At 38.9% G+C, this 16,837-nt stretch overlaps 4 protein-coding genes across 5 annotated transcripts; all 4 read left to right on the top strand.

Annotated features, from left to right (window-relative positions):
• The first annotated feature begins 5,680 nt into the window (after positions 1-5,680).
• Positions 5,681-8,081, top strand: LOC6498606 (lipase 3). Of its 2 annotated transcripts, none has more exons than XM_001963113.4 (4): positions 5,681-6,256; positions 6,732-6,909; positions 6,969-7,330; positions 7,525-8,081. In XM_001963113.4, exons 1-4 carry the CDS (start codon positions 6,035-6,037, stop codon positions 8,074-8,076), a joined length of 1,314 nt encoding a protein of 437 aa, XP_001963149.2. In that variant the 5' UTR covers positions 5,681-6,034; the 3' UTR covers positions 8,077-8,081. The 2 variants fall into 2 exon arrangements, with proteins under 2 accessions (XP_001963149.2, XP_014762202.1); XM_014906716.3 differs by having other exon boundaries at positions 5,698-6,256; positions 6,969-7,324.
• A 343-nt stretch (positions 8,082-8,424) lies between these two features.
• LOC6498607 (lipase 3) lies at positions 8,425-10,302 on the top strand. Its single transcript, XM_001963114.3, has 4 exons — positions 8,425-8,641; positions 9,011-9,188; positions 9,249-9,610; positions 9,667-10,302. Exons 1-4 carry the CDS (start codon positions 8,510-8,512, stop codon positions 10,237-10,239), a joined length of 1,245 nt encoding a protein of 414 aa, XP_001963150.1. The 5' UTR covers positions 8,425-8,509; the 3' UTR covers positions 10,240-10,302.
• Positions 10,303-10,738: 436 nt separating this feature from the next.
• Positions 10,739-13,140, top strand: LOC6498608 (lipase 1). Its single transcript, XM_001963115.4, has 3 exons — positions 10,739-11,295; positions 11,358-11,900; positions 11,954-13,140. The coding sequence occupies exons 1-3, from the start codon at positions 11,167-11,169 to the stop codon at positions 12,500-12,502; spliced, it is 1,221 nt and encodes a 406-aa protein (XP_001963151.3). The 5' UTR covers positions 10,739-11,166; the 3' UTR covers positions 12,503-13,140.
• Positions 13,141-13,517: 377 nt separating this feature from the next.
• LOC6498609 (lipase 1) lies at positions 13,518-15,656 on the top strand. The gene is made up of 3 exons (XM_001963116.4): positions 13,518-13,651; positions 13,708-14,250; positions 14,304-15,656. Exons 1-3 carry the CDS (start codon positions 13,523-13,525, stop codon positions 14,844-14,846), a joined length of 1,215 nt encoding a protein of 404 aa, XP_001963152.2. The 5' UTR covers positions 13,518-13,522; the 3' UTR covers positions 14,847-15,656.
• Positions 15,657-16,837: the final 1,181 nt, after the last annotated feature.

Here is a 16,837-nt window from a genome sequence, read left to right as displayed (position 1 = left end):
GGCAGATATTTCTCTTTGATTTTTATCGTGTGGTGAGTTTTTTTACGAGCTCTTTGGCTTTTCGACTGTGTGGCCCCCCCTTATTGTTGTTCTCCGGACCCGGAGTTGATTATTTGCCCAGCCCCGGTCGGAGAGACCCTGCAGCAGCCAGTCCCCACTTCGGCAGAGGAGCGTGCATTTCATTAGCCGAGTGTATCTGCGAGATACATCTGGGCGCTTTGGCATTTGGCAAACGATTTTATGCCGCACCGCTTGGGCAAACAAAATCAAATCTGTGACTAGGAAATTGCTTTCGCCTACTTCCGACTCCCGCTCTCCAGTTCATGCCCCAATCCCATCGCTCTTACTTCATCTCAAAGGGATTGGGGGGCCCTAGTCGAAATATTTGTGTAATGCAACTATTTAGGGAGATTTTTCATTTTGAAATGGTCCCCTGGGTAAATAGAGCCGGGAGATGATTAAAATTTAACTTCATCAAATATTTGCAGCCAACTTTGATGGGTTAGTAAAATGTTTAATAATAATATTAAGTGCATAATTCATTTTGTTGCTCCAGCCGGAGCCTAATAAGTGTTCGTTAAATTTAATGCATTCGCCAGAATGTCTTTGGGCCAATGAAAATGTTAAATGCCAGGAGTAGTTAAGAGAAGAAAGGGCCAGGAGCTGGGGCTATACTCACTTTACTGCAAGGTTCCTGCGAAAATTAATTCATTAGCATTTTATTACTCTGGCATAGTGACGATAGCAACCAAGCAGGATGACGGAGTCTCGCTTATGCAGAGGAACATTGGCCCCCAATCTTCACTTGCCACCTACAGCTACTTGGGCGCCAACCCATGCCCCACGATCTTCCTTCGTCCTTTGATGTGTAATTAAATCAATAATCACTTTTCAGTCGCTTCGGGACGTTTATTAGTTGATTGAACCAGCAGGTGGTAGGTACGGTTGAGACGTCAAAGATGTCGGGGAAAGTGGGGTTATTACTTTCAGGGGGGTTGTCATTAGCAAGGAATGTTTGGAAATCTATTACCTGAAAGCTTTCAAATTGTTTATGGGAGTTTTAGAATGTTTTCTGAGATAGTATTATTTAAAATCTATGCTTTACTAGAGCTAGACATTTAAGGTATAAACTGTAAAATATTTCTAATGCCTAGTAGAACCACAACTAATACTCAAAAACACAACTGAAAAAATACTACCCAGAAATACAAGACTCGTCAAAAAAAGAAAGAACCCATCCATTTTTCATTTAATGCCCAATTAACGCATTTTCCACTTGGGATTCACCGAAGCGAAAGATTTGTATACCTTTAAAGGCAAAAGGCAGGGCCACAAAAAGCGAAAAGCAAAAAGGAATCGTGAACGTGCCACAGAGCAGAAAAGGCCACAGAGTCAAACCTCCCGTGGATACTACGTCTCCCGTAGCCCGGATTCTGAACTTCTCCAGCATTCGTCACCGCTTGTGGAAATGGGAATGCGCGGCATTTGTCGCTTGGCTGCAGTTGCAAGTCGGAACGGTTGGTGGGTGGGGTTGGGGTTTTTGGGGCCAGAAACAGGAGCTGCACTTCATTAAAAAAAGAAGCAGAAGAGGCAGTAGCAGAGGAAGAGGCAAGTTGGTCGTTAGAAAACTCCCGACTTACAATTGCAAACACAAGGACAGCCTGCTTCAAAATGAGTGATGTAATGTGCCTAACAAGAATCCCTTGCTCCTTTTCCCCGCACGACCCCTTGCACGCTTATTGTTGCTTGTTGACATAACGAATGCCTTAACATTTTTCGAGTTGCCGAGTTACCTCTGCCCCGCCTCCATGACAATATCCTCCCCGGTCTCTGTGTGTGCACTTCCGCTCCACTTACACATAAGTCGCCTCTGCTGGCGTTCCTGCTGGAGATGTGAAATAGATTTTGAAAAAATATTACAAAAAAACACACTACAAATATGTTTAATAAATATATTTAAAATATAAAAATACTTTTTAAAAAATAATAAATAAGGAGAGCTATTAAATGAGGCCTATTCTTTTGACTTTCAATCTAAACAAATTCTTTAATCTATTTTATTTTAGCTCTACTCCAAAGTTAAAAGAATAAAAATATTTTTTTCTAAATAACACATTCTTTAGAATATTATTCTAAAATTTTTGAAATACCATCTCTATCCGCAGTGCTGACGTTGACGCGGTTTGTCGAGTTAATGACTTTGGCAGCTGAGCGGTTCGCCGGCAGTGGATGATGGCATCGGAACAAGGACCCACGGAGCCAGCCAGACCCCCGGCTGATGTTTGAGCCTGTCAACGGCTCTGAGGCGTGCAAAAATCATTTTTCTCGCACATTTTTATAAATCACCCAACCGCCACCGTCGCCACCGTCGCCGCCGCCGCCCTTCTCACAATCCCTAGGCCAAACAATCATCAACATTTATTTATATTTTTCATTTTTCACATTTTCCGAAATGCCAGACAAAATTGCCTATAATTTCCAGTGTAGATCCTTTCCAATGCTGATCCCTCAAGGTGTCGCTTAGCAGGAAGGCCAAAAACGGGAAGCAGGGAAGTTGCGAGGTCTGTTGCCTGCAGTTGACAGTTAATTATTTGTATAAATCGTTGCAGATGTTGCGGGCATTGAAGGGTTAAATCCAGATACATATAGTATATTAAATTAAATGAATTTGAATATCAAGTTCCACATATGCGGGAAAAAATTACAATACTTTCCCTAGAAATCAAATTCTATTTTTAAGAAATTTCCATTCGATTTATTGTCCTTTTTTAATTAAAATTGATTTTAGAACTTCAATCAAACTCACATTCTCATTTTCATTTAAATTTCGAATTTAGAATGAAAATAAATTTCTATTTAAAGGTGATATATTAGGGCACGTCATCCCCTCCTACCACTGCTATCGTATTACGGGATAAGGATAAGGATTGTTCCTGTTGCTCTTTGTTGCTGATTCGAATCGCTCCTTATCCTTAAACCTGCCCTCAGCTTACAGGAGGACTGACTGCTTATCATGGCCCTGCAACTTGAAAACAATAAATATTTTATGGCCCCCTTTTTTGGCGGCGCATAAATCTTGTTCTGGAAATTGATCCGAGATGCGAGTACGTGTTCAGAGGGTTAGTCTTGAGGTGCACATTCAAAAAGATACAGTATCTGGGTTGCTATATGGCTACAGATACATTTGCCACATTGACACACTGAGCACTCACGGCCTCATCCTCCTATTCCGGCATTTGCAAAATTTGTCTGCTCGTGTGGGAATTTCAGCACTCCCCTCTATTTCAGAATACCCGAGGTCCCAAAACGCCCGCATCTTATGAGATTTGCACATTGATTCCTTCCTCGTCCCATCCTCCAGGAATGGGGGAAATGTTTTGTGGGTCGCATTCTCACTGCCTTTCAGGGGTTCCAAATGCTTTCAAGTGGTAGATTTTCTGGCATTTTAGGAGATGCTTTTGAAGTTAAAGAATCTCACATTAAAGGAAGCGAACTCAACTTGTTGCTTAAATATGCATTTTTAATTCAAGCCAAGTCTTAGATTTTATGGTAATTTAATGAGATTCATATTCAAAAACTAATCTTAAGTATTCATCTTTTCTGGTTTAAACTTCCGCAACTTTGGACGTTTTCAAACAAATAATTGGCATTGGATTTCAATCCGCTTGTGGGCTTCTTTTATTTTTTAGTGGTATTCCTCTTTGAGAACTATTCAAAGTTCGAATACAACTTTTTGAGCCAATTGACCGCACTTTTTGTCAGGCAATTGTTTGCTGCTTGTGGGGGCTGACTCTCAATGCCTCCCAAGGGGGAAATTAAATGGCTAAAAATGTCATGGAATCAAGTGGTTAGCTGGGAATTGGCGATATTTGCATCCGAAAAATTCCAACCGCACTGTAAATAAAGTGAAAATCCATTTGAAATGTCATCGAATTGGCGGCGACTCTGGCAACATGTTGCCGCATCAGAGAATGTTGCTAGCGGGGGAAGAACTGGTTTTGAACCAAAAAGCTTTTCATATGATAATGCAGCAGCTGACATTGCTAACTGTGACCGGGGAGGGGTCGTTGGAGCCACTGGGGAAACGATAACAACATGCATAAATTTATATATTTATGCTCAACAGCTCATTTAATGAACTGCACATTGTTTGTGCTGTTTTGCATAGCAAGTATCTGCGTAGTTGTCGCCGCAATCCGTATCTGTATCTGTGCCTGTCCAGTATCTATGTGAATGCCAGTGCCCAGTGTCCATTGCCCATGCGAGTGTGTATGAGTGCGTGTTTATTTGCTCGTTAAATGCAGAATAAGCTACACTTAATAATTGAATAACACTCGGCATCGGCTTGGTTGTGTTTCGGACTTGACTCAACTCCCCCAAACTGGCCAGTGCGATAAGTAGACTCTCTGTCCCCTGCCCATTTCACTCAACGTATTATGACATTTGTGTTTACCGCCAGCAAATATGAAATTTCTAAAATTAATTTCGATTCATATTTCCGAATTAGCGTCGGTTATCATGCCCTTTGTCACTGCCACTGTCCCCACAAGCGACGATAAATCGTAAAAACTGTTTATTGTTTATTAATGGCAATGGTTTATTAATGGCAAAAATATAACTCTGGAACGTCTCTGCGAATGAACCTTGATCGCAAAATAATAAATAAGTAATCGCTGTTTCTATGAGTAATTTGCTGACCTAATCAGTAGCGTAGATAGGGGGGGGATCAGGGGGATCAATCCCCCCCCCTTGGGTCTGAGAATTATAAGATGATATAATCTCAAAATTGAAAAAGAAACACATTTTTACGCGGTGACTGTGCAGTACAGCATTATTATTATTATTATCGCAGATTGCGGATTATTATCGCAGTGTAAAATAAAACTTACAAAAAAACAGGATATTATTCTGAGTCATATCCCCCCCCCCCTATCAAAAAGCTATCTACTCCACTGGACCTAATAATTGCTAGTCAGTTAGTATTCAGTAAGATATTGGTTCGGGCAAAGATTAATGAACCTGAGAAAAAAAATTAAACCTACTAATTTGTGAAGTGTGTATTTTTACAAAGAACTGCCCCAAAAGGTAGTTTTTTGGCTCTTCAAGCCTAAAAATTGTTACAAAAACTCTCAGAAACCTCCCAATGACGTTAATATTTTCGCTGATAATTGCTATTGTCTATTATTTATAGCATCTGGGAGGTGGACTTTGTGTTCTTTGAATCCGTTTCAGTCAAATAGAATTCTAATCTATTGCCCCAAATGCTGAATATTCAAGATTACGAGAATTAGGTCAAAAGGTTGGTTGTGTACACATGTAAATAGGGTATAACCCCTGGGTATTTTGTAAAAATATAATTTTTGAAAAATAATATACATTTGCTCCATCTCTCGACTGAACTACGAATGATTCATAGTTTTAATAGAAACGTTACACAAAGCGTGTCTGTAATTAATAAAAATGTAATATATTTCTCTTTCCGGTTGAACAAAGTCACAACCAGTTGTTAGGCTCTACGGGAGAGTTTTTGAAAAAGCCGAGCTTGAAGGCGGTTTCAATTGGCCTGGCAACATGTTGGTTTGTTTGTTTACCGACTCTGGGTTGCTGTATGTTGCTAAGGCAGAGGCCCCCACTATATGGAATAACGACAAAACATCTCCAGTTGCTGTTGGGGGTCGGCAGTAACCACTTTGATTTGAAATCTCGTGCGTAAGTGAAGCCAAAGTCAAGATCATTTCAAGCCGGACTCTGGCGGCGTGCTCTTATCATTTTCCGGCCACGGATGGCAGTGACGAAGGCGCTTCGGGGTTATCGCCGATTTGACCAATATATGTGCTACGGTGATTCAATTGCATCGAAAGTATTATTTGCGGACCCACGACTGCTGATTATTTGAGGGGACAGAACCAAATAACTCGCGCTCACAGAAAGTTTCTTTGTTGCTCGCCAACAGGCACTGGGATTAGTAAACAATTGTGCCTCGTACCGGACGGACCTATAAGTAGTAGTTCCCTAAAAATAAGATAATTATAAAATGAGAGAAATGTCTGGAACTATACTAACAATCGGTGTGTGCCTGTGCCTGCTACAACCCGAAATCGCCGCGAGTTTGTCATTTTCATGGGGCAACCTCTCCCTCTTTAATGTCAACTTCAAGACCCCCACAATCCTGGGGCGCTCCATTGCCATGGACAGTAATCTGCGGGTGGAAACCGAGGTGGATCCCAATATCGATGAGGACTCGCATTTGAACACGGTAAGCCCGACAGCGGAAGTCTGAAGTGCAAATTAGTTAATGGAATAAATGCTGAAAGTGTGTGTTCATATATGAGAAGTTAAATTATTGCTAATTATCTGAGCGAAAATATTTCTGGTATTTATCGTTTTTATGAAATTATACATTTGTTTTTTTTTTTTAATTGTGTACTACAGTTAAAACATGTTTTACCTTTGAAGTGATTAAGTGTTTTTTTTAGTGAATTAAAGTAAATTGAAACATAGTGATTAAGACCTATAAGCTTGCTCATTTAATTTACATTAAATTTTTGTTTAAAAAGTTTGTTGATTTTTAGTAGCATTGTTATAGAATAATAGTTAACTCGTGTAGGGGTCGTTCCCCCTTTTTTAAACTTATATGCCCGTACTGGACGTAGGGAAACTGAAAATAATCTAAGTTACTCTTTAAATAAATATTGTGTAATATTTTTTACATTCTATTAAAATCTTTATAGTACGGTTTAATATACAAGTATGGTTATCCAGCGGAGAATCACACCGTGCAGACGGACGACGGATACATACTCACCTTGCACAGGATAGCTCGTCCTGGAGCCATTCCCGTGCTCCTGGTCCATGGACTACTGGACAGTTCCGCCACCTGGGTGATGATGGGCCCCAACAAAGCATTAGGTTAGGATCAAAAGTCTTTTGTGATTGCCGCATATTGATTGCGTTATTCTGTTCCAAAGGTTACCTGCTCTACGACCAGGGCTACGACGTCTGGATGGCGAATGTCCGGGGCAATACGTACTCCCGTAAACATGTCAAGTACAGCACCCACCACGCCAAGTTCTGGGACTTTACGTTCCATGAGATGGGCAAACATGATATTCCCAGCACCATTGACTACGTCCTGAACTATACAGGTGTTAGCCAGATACATTATATTGGACATTCCCAGGGAACGGTTGTGTTCTGGATCATGGCCAGTGAAAGGCCAGAGTACATGGATAAAATAATCCTGATGCAGGCTTTGGCTCCAGTGGCCTACTTGAAGCACTGTCGGAGTCCTGTGGTCAACTTCCTGGCGGAGTGGCACTTATCGGTGAGCGTAAGTTTCCCCATCCAATTAATCCTATCCACTTCCCGAGGGGGTTCAGGCAGAGGAGATTCCACAGTAGAATAGCCATTAAAAAAAATGTTGGCCTTTGCTTTTCTAACTAAAATCCTTCCCTAAACCCTCTTCACTCTTAAATTTTTTCTATAAACTCATTCCTTACTAATATCCTTCCATTATTTGTGCAGTTGGTCCTCAAGTTGATTGGCGTTCATGAGTTCCTGCCCAAAAACGAATTCATCACCATGTTCAACCGGATTGTGTGCGACGAGACAACCATTACCAAGGAGATCTGCTCCAACGTGATCTTCCTGACCACAGGATTCGATAAACTGCAGTTGAACGAGACCATGCTTCCGGTGATTGTGGGGCACTCTCCGGCTGGAGCATCCACCAAACAAATGCAGCACTTCGGCCAGTTGAACAGGTCCGGAGCCTTCCGGCAGTTTGACTACGGCTGGCTGAGGAATCACTGGGTTTACGGCACCGTCCAGCCACCCACCTATCACCTCCAGAACGTCCGGGCCAAGGTTGCCCTCTATTACGGCCAAAACGATTGGCTGGCCCCGCCGGAGGACGTGGAAATGTTGCACAGCCAGCTCCCGAATGTGGTAACCAAATATCTTGTCGATGACAAGGAGTTCAACCATCTGGACTTCATCTGGGGCATCGATGCTAAGGAACTGCTTTGGGATAGAATGTTGGAAAACATGAAAACCCAAGAGAATTCAGTGATTTAGGGGGGTAGATATATCCAGGGAGATTAAACTAATTCAAATAATGCAGTATATCGGATTAAATAAGTGTTAGATAGGTATTTATTATAAATTACAATAAATTTTAGTTTATAATTTATGATTTATAAAAAATGAAATAAATAAATTATACACAAGTGTAATAATAAATAGATCTATGAATATAATAAAATTCCCCAAAAACTATGAAAACTTTGCTATTTTTATTGAAAATCTATAGTACGTAAAATGTTTCTGCTGCATAGTGTTTTTTAGATACAATTATTCAAAGCAAATTCATAGGTTTAACACTAAAATTAGCAACGCTCTTCGGAACTATCTTGCTGAAAACTGGAAGTTTAAAGACTAACTTTAGTCTTCATTCGGATATTGTGCTGTTACCTTTGAAGAACCAAGTTTTAGCCTAAAAGCGGAAAAAATGTCTCTAAAAACTTGTATAATAGTCTTATATTTGGCATTTTTTAATTTGGAGTCTAAAGCAAATTATTTTAATTACCCTTTTCGTTTGGATATCCCGCCAAATGTTCTGGAAGATGCAAGACTTGATACGGTAAGCTAAATAAATAAAATATGATGAATGGATACAAAGCATTATAACTAATTTAAAGAAGTAACTACATGTTTAAAGAAAATTTAATTATATCAAGTGCAGTTCAAGTAATATTATAGTAAAGGTAAAAGTCTAAAGTAAGGGATATATTTAGGCAAAGTTACTATATAAAGGGGAAGACTTCTCAAATTAGTTACAGTTTTAGAAGTGACTGAGTAGGTTAAGCTAAACAGTATATAAATGTATATTATTTATGCAAATTTAAAAAAATAAATATTTGTATAGTATTCCTATAATTATTAAAAGATAATGCAAAGGGAGACTGGTATCGTTTTCGATGGCAGATAAAAAATTTTTAAATATTTCCAGTTCCAACTCATATATAAATATGGATATCCTGCGGAGAACTATACAGTGAAGACAGATGATGGATATTTATTGGGCCTCTTCAGAATCGCTCGTCCTGGAGCAGTTCCTGTCCTAATGGTCCATGGATTACTGGATAGCTCTGCCACTTGGGTGATGATGGGACCAGACAAGTCCCTAGGTGAGGTTACTGTTTTTATTTTGACTAAAATATTGTTGACATTGAAATGTCCTATCAAAGGATATATGCTTTATGATCAGGGCTATGACGTCTGGATGACAAATGTGAGGGGAAATGCCTATTCAAAACACCATGCCAGGTTTAAGGAGTCCGATAGGGACTTTTGGAACTTTTCGTTTCACGAAATGGGAACCTATGATATTCCGGCCACAATCGATTTCATCCTAATGAGTACTGGTTATAGCCAGTTGCACTATGTGGGGCACTCCCAGGGGACTGTTATCTTCTGGATTATGGGAAGTGAGAGACCGGAGTACATGGATAAGGTCTTCATGATGCAGGCTTTGGCTCCAGTTGCCTTCTTGACCCATTGTCGGAGTCCGGTTGTGAACTTCTTGGCGGCTGAGGATGCGGCAGTTGCGGTGAGTAATTGGTTTCTTGTTTTTTAAATATTCTTTTAAATATAATTCCTTTCTAGTTCTTGCTCAGGGCTACTGGCTTCAATGAGTTCCTGCCCAGCAACAGGCTCATAAATACCTTCAAGAGGGCCGCCTGTCATGACACCACCATTTCCAACATGGTCTGTGAGAGTTTGCTGTTTATCATTTTTGGGTTCAACAGCCAGCAGTTAAATGAAACGATGTTGCCGGTTTTGATTGGTCATACTCCGGCCGGAGCCTCCACAAAGCAGATGCACCACTACGGACAGCTGAGGAATTCCCGGAGATTCCAGCTCTTCGACTACGGAATCGGGAATCTTGTGCAATACGGAAGCATCAGACCACCCAAATACAAATTAGAGAACGTCCGGACTAAGGTTGCTCTTTACTATGGAAAGAACGATTGGCTGGCTCCTCCGGAGGATGTGGATCGATTGAGTCAGCAATTACCGAATGTTGTTTACAAGTACCTCGTACCCGACGAGCATTTCAACCACTTGGACCTGATTTGGGGCATCGATGCCAAGGAATTGATTTGGAATCGAATGCTGGCAATTATGAAATTTTATGAAGGACCCTCTTATAGTAATGATCAATACTATAAAAAGTAATATTTAATATACATACAAGTTTTCTGGGAAATAATAAATTAATTGGCTGCAAAACATAAACTATTTCTATGAATTTCATCATTTTTCTTATCAATTTCAGGAACTATGATTCTATATGATTCAATGAACTGTAAAAACATTAAATTAAGTTAATGTGTTTCGATGCATAGTTGATTTATATAATTAGAACTAGTTTTCGAGCTCAGAGTGCACTTGAACGTCATCACTTATGGCTAAGTATGCCACTTATCTGTTCATGAATGAGTTACCCGGCTTTCACATCAATTTCGCACGACCTTCTACGGTTGTCAACTTGTTTTATTTACATCTGCATTGCCCGTAAAACTTGTTTAATATATTCTAAACAATAATAGCGAGAATTATTTTATGCATATTGATAGCCCCGATTCACGTGAGATGCCAGAGATGCAATCAGGTCAAGGAGGGGAGCGGGAGGCTAACAAGCCTTGCCGTCTAAAATTAGTCGATCGTATCAAATACGGCACACGATTTAATTCCTGTGTTCAGTGGGAGCTGATCAAGCAACGGGAGTAGTTACTATAACTAACTATTATTATTCGAGCTAAAAAAAGGTTTCTATTTGGTAAAATAGAAATGGGAATCCTATAAGGCCTAAACAATAAATAATGCTTTTAAAAAATCTTGAAACTGTGACGAAATTATACATTCTTAATAAATTATGATAAATATATATGTGAATAATAAAGTGGAAAAACTAAAATTGAAATAAGAATTAAGAAATACGAAATATTCCTGTGTTAAAAATAAATCAAGAATAAATTTATTCCAACAAAAAAATATAATATATACGGAATTCATTCAAAAGTCCTTGATGTTTTTTAAAATATTTTTTATAAAAAGTTTGTAACTTGTGCGGACTGTGTTTAGAATATAGTATTACCTGAAATGTTTACAAACAAAAATGTAGGTTGCAAGTTTACATTTTTCTTCTTTATATACTTGCATTTTAATTCAGTTACTAGTGACATAATTAGATATAACAAGAAAATAATACAAGATGCCAATCTGTTAATGGTCAGTATGAAATAATTTATTCAAGTAATTAAAAAATAAAAAAATGTTTTATAAATTATCAGCCGGATTTGATTAAAAAATATGATTATCCTGTGGAAACCCACAAGATCCTGGCCAAAGATGGCTTTGTGCTTACAGCTCATCGCATTCCCAAGCAGGGTGGACAACCTGTCTTGATGGTTCATGGGCTTTTCGACAGTTCATCGGCTTATGCGATCCTGGGTCCTAAAAAATCCTTGTCATTCCTGCTCAGTGATCTTGGCTATGATGTTTGGATGTTAAACACCCGCGGAAATCGATATTCCCGTAAGCACAAGAGATTCCATCGATATCAGCCTCAGTTTTGGGACTTTTCTTTTCATGAACTGGGAATATACGATATTCCTGCTGCCATTGATTATGTCCTTGGCAGGAGTAAGGATTTCCAGCAAGTCCACTATATCGGACACTCGCAGGGCACTACCTCGTTCTTCGTTATGGGAAGTGAGAGGCCTAGTTATATGAAAAAGGTAAAGCTTATGACGGCATTGGCTCCTGTAGCTTATTTTGATTTTATTGAGAACCCGATTGCTTTGACATTTGCAAAGTACGTCCCAACGTTGGCAGTAAGTAATCAAAAATGTTTAGAATTGCTCATTAATCTCTAATCCTTTGCAAGAAACTAGCCAAAACCTTTGGGATCCACGAACTTCCTCCGGAAAACGAAGTGTGGCGAAAGCTCGTTTATCAAATATGCAGCTTTGCTTTTCGAAACACTTGCATATATTTCATGTTCGAAATAATGGGAATAGACTACCAGCAGTTCAACTCCAGTCTGACTCCACTTTTCCTGGGACACACTCCCGCGGGATCCTCGGTAAAGTCTATTGAGCACTATGCCCAGCAGATCCACAGTGGCGGCTTCTACAAATTCAATTACAATAATATTTGGGAGAACCGACGACGACATGGATCTGATATTCCAACACAATATAATGTGGCTTCCGTCGACTGCAAAGTGGCACTGTATTATGGAAAAAATGATCGGTTGACGTCAGTCAAGGATGTTCAACGACTACGAGATGCTCTACCCAATGTGGTGCATGAGAATCTTTTGGAAAGCGAGAGGTTTAATCACATTAATTTTATTTGGGGAAACGATGTCAAAACCATGCTCTACGATGAGGTGATAGAGGTCATGCAAAAAGTTGACAGTGGGGAGTTGTAGTTATCCATAATATTAAATCATGCAAAGAGTATTTTAATACGTCATTGCGTGTATGAATGCGTATAAAAAATGAGCATCGGCCCATCAATGGGCTAAGACTGGCAATCGATTTAAACAAATCGGTCGAGCATCGGAATATATGGTCCGTCCATGATTGGGAGAGCATCTGAAGTTATTATTGTCCTGATACAGGAGCCTACCATCGACCAAGGATCGGGTTTAAGCATCGACCGATTATAATAATACATTATGGGCCAAGCTTAGGGTACAAGTCTCGACCAATCAAAGGGTACAAGCCTCGGCCAATGTACAATGCAATATGTATATATTTACATTATTTTATTTTTGTATAGTATCATCTTAATATCAATCACTGTCATTTAAAGAAAAAATTCTAATCAATTTTATTGAATAAGCTTAGAGCTAAAATATTGAAGGTATTAATATGTATTAAATTTTCAAGCAAATTTATCTTTAAGCTCTTTATGAGTAGCTTTTATTATTAATTATATTTATAATAACACAGATGTATTAACTTAGCTTTCATATTCATTTTGTTCGACCTTATCAAACTCAAATACTGTTTATAAAAGTTGTTGATGAGGTAACATATAAAATTTTTTACAATTATATGAGTATTGATTGCTCAAATTAAAATTAATTGTGAAATTAAATTGTTTTAAGACGGGTAACGAGTCAACAAACGTTGCCTAAAGTGTGCAGTGGCAATTGATCGTGCAATGGGAGTAGTTCATAATTTTTAAGTGTTATGACTGAAGTGTAATATATTTGTTAATTCCCTAAAATCAGGACTTTCTAAAGAGATTAGAGAATCGAATATTTTTGAAAAAGTTTAACTTTTGTTGTGAATCTTTCTTGAATCATATCCGAATGATGTGAGACTTAAATCGATTTTCTATGTGTGCTGTAATCAAAATTATGCCTTAAGCATTTGATTGGCCAATTTTGTTTGATTAAATTAGTTTACTCTCCTTCACAAAGTGCTTTTAAGTTTTAAAAATGCTTGGAACTAAAAATATGATACTTTTTTGTGAGATTTTGCTCTCATTTTACCTGAACTTTAATTTTGTTTCCTGCGCTTTGATTCAATATAATGAGCTCATTTTAGAAGATGCTAACCTGCTTGTGGTGAGTTTAATGAGTAATAGGATAAATATTCAATTTTATTTTTTATTAATTTTCAGCCAGATCTGATTAGAAAGTATGACTATCCTGTGGAAGTTCACAAGATCCACACAAAGGATGGATTCATACTCACATCCCATCGCATTCCCAAATCTGGCGGACAGCCCGTGCTGATTGTCCACGGTCTTTTGGATAGTTCCGCTGGGTTTGTTATCCTGGGACCCAATAAATCCTTGGCCTTCTTACTTAGTGACCTGGGCTACGATATTTGGTTGTTAAACACCCGTGGTAATCAGTATTCTCGCAAACACAAGAGATTCCACCGCTATCAACCTGAATTTTGGAATTTTTCCTTTCACGAGCTTGGAATATACGATCTGCCAGCAGCAATAGACTATATCCTTTCAAGAAGTAAAGGCTTTGAGCAATTGCACTACATAGGGCACTCCCAGGGCACTACATCCTTTTTTGTGATGGGGAGTGAACGGCCCATTTATATGAAAAAAATTAAACTAATGCAGGCTCTGGCTCCGGTGACTACTTGGTACAATAATGGTAATCCTATTGCAAGGACTTTTGCTAAATATATTCGACCGTTATCTGTAGGTATTAATCTAAATCTTTAATATTTTTATATTCATTATTTATCTTTCAGAGTCTGGCTAAGTCCTTTGGCATTTACGAACTGCCACCAGAGAATGAAGTCTGGCGAAGACTGTATTACAACCTTTGTAGCTTTGCTTTTCCCAATACTTGCACATATATTTTGTTTGAGCTTTTCGGCGTCAATTACCAGCAGTTTAATTCCAGTCTCATTCCTCTATTCCTAGGACATGCAGCTGCAGGATCTTCGGTGAAGTCCTTGCTGCATTACCTCCAGTTAGTTTACAATGAAGGATTTTTAAAGTACGATTACTACGAAGAGAATCCACGAATTTATGGAAGAGATTCTCCGCCACAGTATGACCTGGCTAATGTGGACTGCAAAATAGCTCTTCATTACGGCAAAAACGATAAATTAACGGCAGCAATAGATGTTCAAAATCTGCGTAAAACTCTTCCAAATGTAATTCTCGACAATTTGATATCAAACGAGCGCTTTAATCATATTGATTTTATTTGGGGAAACGACGTGAAGACAATGCTCTACGATGATGTGATGGAAATTATGAAAAAAGTTGAAAACGGAGAGGTATAGGGTAGCTATAGAGATTACATTGAAAGGAAAGAGATTTGGAAATATTAGCATACTATTTTATATGTAGCCACTTAACATTACTGCTATATTTCCGTCCACATTAAATCTACACAGCTTGTGTCTCTATAAGAATATTAACAAATTATCAACAATAAGCCCTAGTGGCCAAAGTAGTTACATTAATTGGAACACTTGGAAGCCATCATAATCTCCTTATAAGCCTCTCTGATTACTCAGTTGATTGCAATGTTAAAATGGCACTATATTTGTATAAACTTGGGAGCAAATGCTTTCTTAAAGCACTAAAAATACACAACTATATTTGCTTACTAACTCTCTCAATAGTAAACACATTTTAAATTACCATGCAATGCATTTAAACATGAAATCAGATTAAATATTTAAATCAGACAAGAGGCTTGTGGCGTGCCAAAAAATAGAGGAATCTTTCTGCATATGGTGATAATATATTTCCATACAGCTGGCGGAAATTTATTGCAAGTACATTTTATTTAAAACTCCATTGCATCTGACACTTCGAAGTAGAGGAGAGGACCCCTCCAGCTCGGTGCGATTGCCAAAAAACTGAAATTGCAACTGACATTGGCACATGTGTGTGTGCTTGTCCATTTTTTTGGGTGCACTGCCTGGGCACAACCACAAGAAAATAAAAGTGTCACTCTATAGATGCAAACTTAATTGTTTGCAGTCTGAGTCCGAAACCAGTGCCACAAACAAAGGCATTCGATATCGTGTCGCACAGGCCCAGACTGCCACAAGTTTCTATTTCTCAAATAAAAGCCGAACAAACTAAACACAAAACTATAGAAAACTGATTGCGCAAAAGCTACTACGTTTATGTGGCAAATCATTTTAAAGTGAGTTAGTTCTGAGCTGATTGCGTGAGATACTCGGGAAGCGATAGATCTTTACCCCTAAGTGATTACCAGCAAGGTTAGTTCAGAATTATGGAAAAATAGTTCTAATTGGAGGCGACTTATATGGGTTAATTGGTTAAATTATTTATGATATCTACGGAAATGTGATTAAATTAAAAGTTTGTGACCTACATTTTTATTTATAAGAGACCTTCAATACACAATCATTGGATACAACTATTTAATTTTCAATTATATGTCTACTAGATTATTGTTTGAATTATTAATTTGATACTGATATTTACATACTATTTCAAAACATGTATAAAGAATATTTTAAGAACTTAAAACTATTTAAAAGTGAATACTTCACTCACGAGTTTCTTGAGCTTGAGCATCGCTGAAAGCAAAAATCATTTTACACTTGCTTGTAAGCTGCAACGTGTCGGCTACTTGATGTGGTGCCATACCACCTCCTCAACGTTTTGTTCTCCGGACTCCGGACCCGGCTGCATGTCCCGTGTCCGTCTGCGGTCTCCGCCCTCATGTCGCCAACGCCTGCAGATGTCCTAGCTGATGTCAGGACCCCGAGTGTTGTTCTTACAGGCAACCGGAGGCAACAGGCGAGGCAAGGACTATCGCCTGGAATCATTCAGACTCAGATGGCTGGCGACCGGGAGTATCAATCATGTCACTTGACCGAGCGGAAATCGAGTTCTCAGAGAAATGCAAATGGGAGTCGGCCTCATAAAGTTTCGCCGGAGAAGGGCAGGACCTGGGACGGGCTTCCTTTTTGGGAGAAAATTAAATTGCGCCACGTTTTTGGATGTGGTGGGAAATTCGTTAAAATTCTGTGGCTGTCATTGTTTTAATGCATTTACATGTTTGTCCTGGCCCTGGTCCTATGCCTCGGACTCTGATTAGGAGTCTTTTGTCCAGGAGTGCCTTTTGAGGAGCACATCGCTAGCGGAAAACAAAAGCCGAGGCCAGAAAACCAATCGAAGTCATTTGAAGATTTGCGATCCGATTTGCATTTGAATGGGCCAAATGGGAAAAGTTTGAGTGTTTGGTTTTCTTTTTTTATCTTCTTTTGGTCAGGCTTAGGTCAAGGAC

This window comes from Drosophila ananassae, chromosome 3R (genome assembly GCF_017639315.1).
Source record: "Drosophila ananassae strain 14024-0371.13 chromosome 3R, ASM1763931v2, whole genome shotgun sequence".
Lineage (NCBI taxonomy): Eukaryota > Metazoa > Arthropoda > Insecta > Diptera > Drosophilidae > Drosophila > Drosophila ananassae.
This window is presented reverse-complemented; position numbering and strand designations above follow the sequence as displayed.

Bases quoted from the DNA above. Each gene is read 5' to 3' on its own strand.
- LOC6498606 (XM_001963113.4), top strand. From the start codon at position 6,035: ATGAGAGAAATGTCTGGAACTATACTAACAATCGGTGTGTGCCTGTGC. The intron at 6,910-6,968 runs GTTAGGATCAAA...TCTGTTCCAAAG, and splicing joins GGGCCCCAACAAAGCATTAG to GTTACCTGCTCTACGACCAG. The intron at 7,331-7,524 runs GTAAGTTTCCCC...TTATTTGTGCAG, and splicing joins AGTGGCACTTATCGGTGAGC to TTGGTCCTCAAGTTGATTGG.
- LOC6498607 (XM_001963114.3), top strand. From the start codon at position 8,510: ATGTCTCTAAAAACTTGTATAATAGTCTTATATTTGGCATTTTTTAAT. The intron at 9,189-9,248 runs GTGAGGTTACTG...GTCCTATCAAAG, and splicing joins GGGACCAGACAAGTCCCTAG to GATATATGCTTTATGATCAG. The intron at 9,611-9,666 runs GTGAGTAATTGG...ATTCCTTTCTAG, and splicing joins CTGAGGATGCGGCAGTTGCG to TTCTTGCTCAGGGCTACTGG.
- LOC6498608 (XM_001963115.4), top strand. From the start codon at position 11,167: ATGTTTACAAACAAAAATGTAGGTTGCAAGTTTACATTTTTCTTCTTT. The intron at 11,296-11,357 runs GTCAGTATGAAA...ATAAATTATCAG, and splicing joins AAGATGCCAATCTGTTAATG to CCGGATTTGATTAAAAAATA. The intron at 11,901-11,953 runs GTAAGTAATCAA...ATCCTTTGCAAG, and splicing joins AGTACGTCCCAACGTTGGCA to AAACTAGCCAAAACCTTTGG.
- LOC6498609 (XM_001963116.4), top strand. From the start codon at position 13,523: ATGCTTGGAACTAAAAATATGATACTTTTTTGTGAGATTTTGCTCTCA. The intron at 13,652-13,707 runs GTGAGTTTAATG...ATTAATTTTCAG, and splicing joins AAGATGCTAACCTGCTTGTG to CCAGATCTGATTAGAAAGTA. The intron at 14,251-14,303 runs GTAGGTATTAAT...TTTATCTTTCAG, and splicing joins AATATATTCGACCGTTATCT to AGTCTGGCTAAGTCCTTTGG.